We start from the raw sequence: 8,795 nt of genomic DNA, 5'->3' as shown, positions 1-8,795 counted from the left end.
TCATCTAGTTAACCTACTAAAAACAAATCGTTTGATAAAGTCAGTTTATTCATTGAAGAAAATAAAATTTTTTACCTTTTTCAAAGTTTGGGTGGTAACTTGATTATTAATTAACCTGTTTTTTTTTATCAACTAATCTACAAAATTTCAGAAAATAGAGAAAAACTTCCATTGAAACGTCAATTTACAACAAAAATAGCAAATTCTCAAGTTTTAAAAGCTGCAATCGGAGAATGTGCAGCACTTTTGCTTTAATAAGTACTTTACAAATATGGCTAGTGGTTCATTTCTTTCCAGATAACCTTACACCCGTCTCCTTTATGTTGAAAATGACTTTTCTGTTGGTGGTTCAGCCGCCATGGACCATGACCAGAGACTCTGAAAGCCTAACCTCTTTCATCTGTGGAAGAACAGCGCCCTCTTCCTGTTGGCAGATTTACCTGCAAATCCAGACTGGGGGTTCATAATGTTAAATTCAGTGTCGTTACAATGCTTTATATGAATACAAGACATACCACAAACATTAATCTATGATTAGTAATTCAGGCTTATTTCAAAGTGAGGGGGAATACCTGGACGCACAGGGACAGGTTCTGACAGATGGCCGACACCGGATGGAGGAGTGTGTCTTCCTCTGTCTCAGTGGGTCTTTGAAGCTTTTCCAGCTGGCTCTTCTTCTTCCTTCTTGTTCGTCACCTCAAGGATCTTCAGGGAACCCCGTTGCCACATAATCCTCAGAACTGCTAACGCACTGTGTTTTCATAGTTGAGAATGACAGATGTTGGTGTGTCTATTGTCGTGTGGTTTTCTTCATGTAGTAATGTATAAGTTTTGTGTGTTAAAACAGCAGTAACAGTCTGGAAGAGAGGAGGAATCAGTGTCACTCTTTTTGACTTTGGCAGTGGTAAAGCTTGGGGTTGAAGTTACCTTTAGGTATCCAAATCAGGCCAGAAAAATAGAGGCAGATGTTCCTCCTTCAAGTAGCAACAACTGTGAATGTGCAATTATTGTCCGGATGGAAGAGTCAGTAAAACAGTATCTCTTTTCTGTCCAGGGGCCACCAAAGACATGGGTAAGATGTTGGGTGGTGAGGAGGAGAAGGACCCGGATGCAGCCAAGAAGGAGGAGGAGCGGCAGGAGGCACTGCGGCAGCAGGAGGAGGAGAGGAAGGCCAAACACGCCCGCATGGAGGCTGAGAGGGAAAAAGTACGGCAGACTATCAGGGACAAGGTAGGAAACTCTCCTCTGGTTTGACTAATGCTGTCTGACTCACACCCTTTTCTACTGCAGAAACTTAACCTGTGACCTGGGGCTTCCCATGACGTATCCCTGCAACACAGTAGCCTATAAAAAACAACTTGTCAGGGCAACGCCTTCCCGCTTATGGCCTTCATCTATTACAGGAAACTGGTGTTTTCTTAAGAATTTCATTCATTCACAGTTGAAAGTCTTGGAAACAGTATTCAGATTATTGTGCGATACTGGAACTCTATCGCAAAAATTTAATTGGACCTGCCTTAATAGTTTTCTTCTTACTTATCATTCACCCTAATTTTCTTTCCCTGCATGTTACCTCATCGTCCTCTCTCTGTTCAGTATGGGCTGAAGAAGAAGGAGGAGAAGGAAGCGGAGGAGAAAGCGGCCATGGAGCAGGCCTGTGAGGGGTCACTGACACGCCCCAAGAAGGCGATCCCACGGGGTTGCGGAGATGATGAGGAAGAGGATGAGGAGAGCATCCTCGACACTGTCCTCAAGTTTCTGCCAGGACCCCTACAGGACATGTTCAAGAAGTAAAAAACAACAAAACAAATCAAACGAACCCTAAATTCAGGGTCCAGTCTGGCGTGGGCTAGGCTGCAGGGCAAAGGGAGGCAGGGATCTTTGTGTCTGGGACTGGAAAGGGTTAAGAGAAGGGTTGCAGGTTAAGGGAAAAGAGAGACTGGGATATTGGTTTGGGGATTTTCTGAGCAGGCATGGCTTGAGTGTAGATTTGTCGACAGATTTGGGAGGGGGGTTCTTGCCTAACTGTTAGAGGCTGCACACTGCCTTTCTAAAAATCTTTTACTTTGGTCTTTTCTACTCCTCGACGATTGCGTCATTCTTCCCCCCTTTATTTGCCTAAATCGCTGTACAACCTTTCCACTGCCACTTAGCACATTTCTTACAATTAGTATGTATTTCGTCCGTTTCTTGTTGTTATTTTTACACAGATTAAATCAGACATTTTGATTGGTTGGCCATTATCTGTTGCCAGGCAATGGTGACCAATTGAGAGGAGTATTCCCTTAAAGAAGGGCAGTGGACGCTTCTGTCCTCTTGCTTCTGTGGTTTTGCAAATAGCATGTTTTCCAGTAGACGGAGCATGTTGTGATTATTCCAGTGGGTGTTTTCTACTTTTATGAACCTGGTGTAGTTCTTTATAATGAAAAAAAAAAAAATCAGCATTTGAGTTTTTAGGACATGTGCCTTCATATCATATCCTCCAGCAGAGGTACTGTTAATGAGGGTTTCATTTTGTGTCAGACAGGTGTACAGTCGTTTGTAGCATGTAGGCAAGTATTCAAGGACACTTTTGGAATAATGTATTTAGATATAAAGTTGGCTAGTTGGTATGTTTTGGGGTTTCCAGAAGATGTTCAAACTAGGTACTTATGGAAATCCCAGACCAAGTTTTGAAGGTCTGACAGTCCATAAAACTATTTAAAAACATAATTCACTGTTACCTACAACGCTACAAGCTTCCGAAGAACTGTTTGCTGGAGTTTTATTTCCCTCCTAGTTAGACTGCCATCATGCTAGAGAAGTAAAATTTCAAATCTTGAACGTGTCGAGAACTCGTGTCAATACGTGAATTTTCAATCACAAGGATTAAGTAAAAGATATTATTCAGCTCAAGGTATCATCCATGCAACCAAACACAGACAAATTTACCTTGTTTGAATCCCATTTTGAAAAATAAATCACTGCTGTTTTGTCCAGAAATTACAGAATTACACAAAGCTCAAACCAAGTCATCATGGTTTGAGGTAGTGTGGTCCCCAGAGACAATCAAAGCATTGACCACTTGGAAACAGTGGAGGTAGCCGTTACTGTAAATGTTGTCATTTCCTGTCACATCATCTACTATAGGTTCAAAGTGGGTTTCCATTAAGCACTTGATTAACTGATTGCTATTGTGGCTCTTTATTTATTTTATTTATTTTTTCCTTCACACATGAATGCAAATGCCAGGTAATGTCTGGGGTATTTTTTTACATGATTATTACTTTCTGTGAATGTGTTGCCAATTTATTTTAATGCGACCGAAATTGTGACTCAATTCACATTCCAGCTGAGCTAACCTTTCCCCTCATCTTTTTATGCATAAATTTACCTTGATCAAAGTTCATCCACATCAAGACCAAAGAAATACTGGTTACCTTACTATTTCTTTTATCACCACCGAGACCAAGACGTGCATGCCGAACCTGGTGTTACTGTGCGTGCGAGTCCTGCAGCAGCCTAGTCAGCGCGTGCATGCATCCCAAAGACCACCGCTAAACTAAAATGTCTCCTATTTCTTTGAAAGTTTTCCATAAATCAAACTAGAGAGAACTGTTTTTGGAGTTGTTGCATCTCACTGCCTGAAGAGCTCACTTAGGGCTGAGTATATTCTGTATCCTGTATCTCTTAATCCAATGAAATAGCACAGTGATTTGTCACAGAGCATTTAAGTAGATGTACTGTAAATTGAAACTAGCTCAACTTAGTGAAACTACCTTAATATATGGACATTTGTTGATAAAAACAAAGCATGTTGGTTATTCCTGAATGCTCTGGTGGCTTTTCAGTGGTTAGTTATGCGGTGATGTATGATCAATACATTGTTCCATGAGTTTGAAAATTAAAATAACTTTAAGGAATAATAAGACTAATTAGTTATCATAAGCACTATTAAACATTTTCATTCTTTTCATTTTCTAGCTCAGATAGGACTTTTCACTAGACAAAGCCATATTGTTTAGATTGCAATAATTACTTAAAATTATAAAAAGAGAATACTTCAACATTGAAAGTCAAGTGTCTCGTGTTTGTTTTCTGTAAAAAAAATAAAAAAAAATATATATATATATATTTCTCACCGTTCTTGTATCTTTAAACATGTATACTAATGTATACGCAAAGTCAATGTATGTAGAAAAAAGAAGCCATTGATAACTGTACATGTGTACTGTAAGTGTGTGTATGTTTATATGTATGTGTCTTCCTACGTGTCTGTGATGTGAGACCATGTCGTTGATTCAGATAGTCCTGGTTTAAACTATGTAAATGTGTCTTTGAACTATTTTGTGCACAGGCAGAAGCTAGGGCAGCTCCCTAGTTTTGCCATATTTAAAAAAATTATACTGAACACATTCCTTTCAAAAATTGAGCATGCAAATGTTTGGTAGAGGAGAGAACACACCAAATGTCAAAAGACAAAAAAAAATAGACAATTTCCTGTTTCTGTAGGAGTCTCCAGGCAACAGAATGTGTGCATTGGATCCAGAAAGATCAGCTGTGCAATTGGCTTGTTAAGTGTTCGATGCTATTTTGTGTCTGAGGTTTGGTGAAGCTCAAGACCGTGATCACAAAGGAGCTTCATTCAGCTCAGACACAAAGCTCATCTGTGAGCATCACGTAGAAATTAACTAGCTGTGTCCCCATTCTATGCTTTAAGTTTGTAGAATCCAAGGGAGGTTCAAATCAAGGGCAAGATGCCTCTTGGATGGGCTGCGAAACTTCTTCAAGCTTGCAGAATCAATTAGTTAAAATCATTTTTTGCCCATATGTTAATACTATAGAGTATGCAACATGTATTTCTCTGTACACCGTACTACTGTAATTTGGCAAGAAAACAATAAAACATTTGAACACAAATGCAAGTTTTAAATTTGAAAACTGAACAACAAAGCAGCACCCTTTTCAAAAGATTTAATACCTTCCACGTTTCACAAAGCAAGACAACTTAGTCTGCAAATGGACATCTTTGATTATGCTTAATTTTGTCACATTTCTTGTGTGAATGTCTGTGAAGATTCTCAGTAATCCAGGTCATAGTTATCCAGTGAAGGTTAAAATCAAGGGCAACTGGACTTGGTTGAAGATACTTGAAGACGTTTAGCTTCTCATCCAAGAGGCTTCTTCAGCAAAAAGAACAAACGTTCTCTTGCTTTGTTAGGTGTTAAAGGTATTAAATCTTTAGAAAAGTGTTTTCTTGTTCAGTTTTCAAATTTAAAACTTGCATTAGTGTAAAAGTCATAGTTTGATTTCTTGCCAAATTAAAGTAGGATGGTAGGCAGATAAATACACGTTGTATACTTTGTAATATAAGTATATAGTGTCAAACTAATTTGCCAGACAAAATGATTTTTAACTAGCCGATTCTCCAAGCTATCAACAAACTAACTTGCGCTAGCAGGGCTAAATATCATCCTTTGTTATTACAGAAAGACATCAACACTGAGATTAATTGAAAGGCTTTCAAAAGAAAATGGGGAACGTGCAATTTAAAAAACATTGATGCTGTTACTTAAATATTTGTTAGTACTAAAAAGTACTAAAAACTCCATTTCATTGTAAAACACATGCAAATTTTCATGTTTCTATGTAAGAAACCAATCTGTAGAGAGATTTATTTTAATGCAGTCGCTTTTCTCATCATCAGAAACTCACCGCCCTTGTTGAAATAATGCATGAGCGTCAGCCACATAGATTCAAAAGTGCAGAAATTAAGATTTCTTATAGTGCAGTGTGCTTTCTTTGAGTTATCTGTGGAGATTCATCTTGATTTATTTTATTTATTACATTAACGCAGGGATTCCCACATTCCTCCGGCAACCAAGACTAGTCCAGTTTCACTTACAGTACGTGGATTAAGTTTATTCAAGCCTTGTATCTCCCGGGTGGATAGGAAATGGGGATATAAATCCTGGACTAGGCTTAATTCATGGGCCCTTCATGGAAATTACAGCCATACATCCTCTGTATCTAAAGTCTCGAGGCGTCACAGCATGTGAACTGCCTTTGAAAAGGGCTATTATCATGCCATCTGTATGTGAGGTTAGTGGTTAACTCATCTGTCACATTTGTGCTTGTCCTAGCGTGAAGTGTTGTTTTAATTCATCCTGTTGCATGAGATACTTAGGTGTGGAAAACTGTGTTTGTGGAGCCACTGTGGCTTTTCAGTTTAGATAAATCCTTGGTTTAAAAGGCAATAGTGTAAAAGCAAGGTTTTTTCTCTATGTAGGGGGATATAAACAATAACGATTGTTTTACATGGAATATATAAACTGTATATTTTCCTAACACAGAGGTAAATGTGGGTGAATGAGAGAGATGAAAACAGCAAGTGTAGATTTTGACATGAAGGGCCTTAGAGACATTAAACTACATCAAGTCCTGACTGGCGTTTCTCTAAAACATCCACTCAAACGCTACCATTACTGGAAAGCTTTTAGGGGAGACTCGCTAAAGATATTCCAACACAAAAACTGGATTATCAAAGCAACTTCTGTTGTCAGGAGCACAGAAACATTCAGAGAACTGAGAAACAGGTTTGGCTTGGAACTGCCATTGAAAACCACAGTTCATCCTCCCCTTTAAGAAGCAAATATAAATATATTATGAAATGCAATGAGGGATTAAAAGAGAGAGAACATTTTAGAAAACAAAACTTTCCTTTAAACGTTATCGTTCATCCAACTCCAAAAAGCCTGGACTTAATTTTTCTAAAAACTGTAACAATGTCATAATGATTGTCTGTTTCGTAACATTTTTACGTACACTTAGGAATACTATTGTAACTGCCCTGCTGATTCCTGCCAGTAAATCTAGAAGTGAAAGTTTACGTGTCTTGCTTGGTGAATGTTTTGCCCGAGACGCCACGTTAAGAAGCTCGTCTTATCACCTCGTTTACATTCCTTGAGATTTTGGTGAGCTCTGAGCACAACTGTTACTGTGAAGAGAAACTATCTGAATACATTCCAGTCTTTTTGTCATTTTCACAAGCATGTGTTGAAATGTTACACTAACTATGGCATCTAAGGAGTTACCACTCTCAACTACCTGTATTTTGTTTTACATCTGCCAGCTCTCTAAATAGTAAAGTAGAAAGGTATGAGATAAATGTTTCCAACACTGTAGAGACCCCGGTGCAATTCCTGGCAGCAATCCCTTTAGTTTGGCCACTTGTGGCAATCATCACAATTGTCGATGTTCGCAGGTTTGCTGATGATGTGACCTTTTCCTGGTCGCTGCACTAGATCTCGTCACTGTCCGGTGAAGCAGCTGGAGACCCCATCTGAAGGGGCTGGAATTGACATGGATTCTATGGTAAACAGGTGACAACTAAATTTGAAAAGAAATAGGGATACAAAGGGGTCCAAAACTGAAAAAGGGAATGGATTTATGTTCCTACAACCGAATCAAGAAGGTCTTTCATTTTTATTCAGGGTAAAGATAATTTCAGGGTGCAGAGATTAAGAATGTAAAATATGAGTTCTTATGCTACTTTGTCCTTAATTGCATGTCAAATACTCTATGTGGAGCCCAATCACTGTAAAACTGTCTCATCAATGGAACTGAATCATTCTTTTTGGAGATTAAATGCATAACACTAATAAAAAAAAAGAAGATTTATAAAAAGCTACCTGTGTTTTCTTTCTCTGTTTTGCTTACCTTTTATTTAGTGGTATTTTTTCACAAGCCACATTGGTTTCATTAAGTGAGAGTTCATTGTGTTTGTTTTAATTACATGATTTAAAATGTTTGAACTCAAACTGAACAGTTGAACAGTTGAACAGTTTCCTTCCTAAAACCGAAAGCACATTTGGAAAAGTGCGAGGAATGGATTAAACAGCATGTCTAAAGTTTACATTATCCTTATCCAAGAATCATTGTAAAGTCCTTTTTCTTTAGACACTTCTCTTATGAAAGCAAAACATGAACTGCTGAATGTAAAGCATAAATCTCAACTTTGTGTGGCTTGTATTTCTATGTCTCACTATAGTAAGAATCCAAAGATGGATTCATGAGGAAAAAACAGTGTGATCTTATGAACATTTTATGCACTGTGCTAATACTGGCCAAAATAGAGCTGCAATATAAGAACAATCCAACATGGATCAAGTAACAAGGATGCTGATTTGTTTTCTGGGTATTTAACTTCTGTATTTTTACATTAATTTAGCAAAATATAAGTTAATGTAGGCCTTTGTAGCCAGCTGGAGACTAAGCCCTCTTTTACACCTTGCAATAAAATGTGTCTCGTATTCAAATTGTACCTAGATCTGATTTTAACTTGATAACATTTACACCTGGTATTAACATGTGACTCCAGTGCCCGCGTTGAGAAGGGCAAATTAGCTCAATTGTTTTTTAAAGCTGTAATAATTTCATATTATGGTAGCAATTAATTAATTCATAAATAAATATTTTATAATATATTTTATGTAGCTGATATTACTCTGCTGCCACTTCCCTATGTTGGGATTATTTGTAAGGATGATTTGCAGTTTGTTTTGCAGTTTGTTTTGGTGATAACTCTCACTGCCTCCCTGCTGTTCACTAGAAGCATTGGCTGGGCTTTTAGCATAATTTTTTTGTTTAATGACCTATAAAAGGTAACGTTTGCAGTAGTAGCCTCCTAGTAGAGGAGATAGTTAGATAAGGCTGGTAGCTATAGCTTTATTTTCCTAATGAGGCAAGTAGGGTCAGAGGGCCAAGGTTCACAGTTTGCTATTTAACGTAATGGTTGGAAAAAGTCAGCCGTCGCT

The 8,795-nt window shown here is 38.1% G+C and overlaps 1 protein-coding gene across 1 annotated transcript; it reads left to right on the top strand.

Moving 5' to 3' along the window:
* The first annotated feature begins 1,059 nt into the window (after positions 1-1,059).
* cplx2 (complexin 2) lies at positions 1,060-3,998 on the top strand. The gene is made up of 2 exons (XM_046030933.1): positions 1,060-1,230; positions 1,597-3,998. The coding sequence occupies exons 1-2, from the start codon at positions 1,069-1,071 to the stop codon at positions 1,792-1,794; spliced, it is 360 nt and encodes a 119-aa protein (XP_045886889.1). The 5' UTR covers positions 1,060-1,068; the 3' UTR covers positions 1,795-3,998.
* The last annotated feature ends 4,797 nt before the right edge of the window (positions 3,999-8,795 follow it).

Source organism: Micropterus dolomieu, linkage group LG19, assembly GCF_021292245.1.
Source record: "Micropterus dolomieu isolate WLL.071019.BEF.003 ecotype Adirondacks linkage group LG19, ASM2129224v1, whole genome shotgun sequence".
NCBI lineage: Eukaryota > Metazoa > Chordata > Actinopteri > Centrarchiformes > Centrarchidae > Micropterus > Micropterus dolomieu.
This window is presented reverse-complemented; position numbering and strand designations above follow the sequence as displayed.

What these genes read in the sequence shown, in the direction of transcription:
- cplx2 (XM_046030933.1), top strand. Translation starts at nt 1,069, where the DNA reads ATGGGTAAGATGTTGGGTGGTGAGGAGGAGAAGGACCCGGATGCAGCC. An exon ending in GGCAGACTATCAGGGACAAG is followed by an intron (nt 1,231 to 1,596) that starts GTAGGAAACTCT and finishes CTCTCTGTTCAG; the next exon opens with TATGGGCTGAAGAAGAAGGA.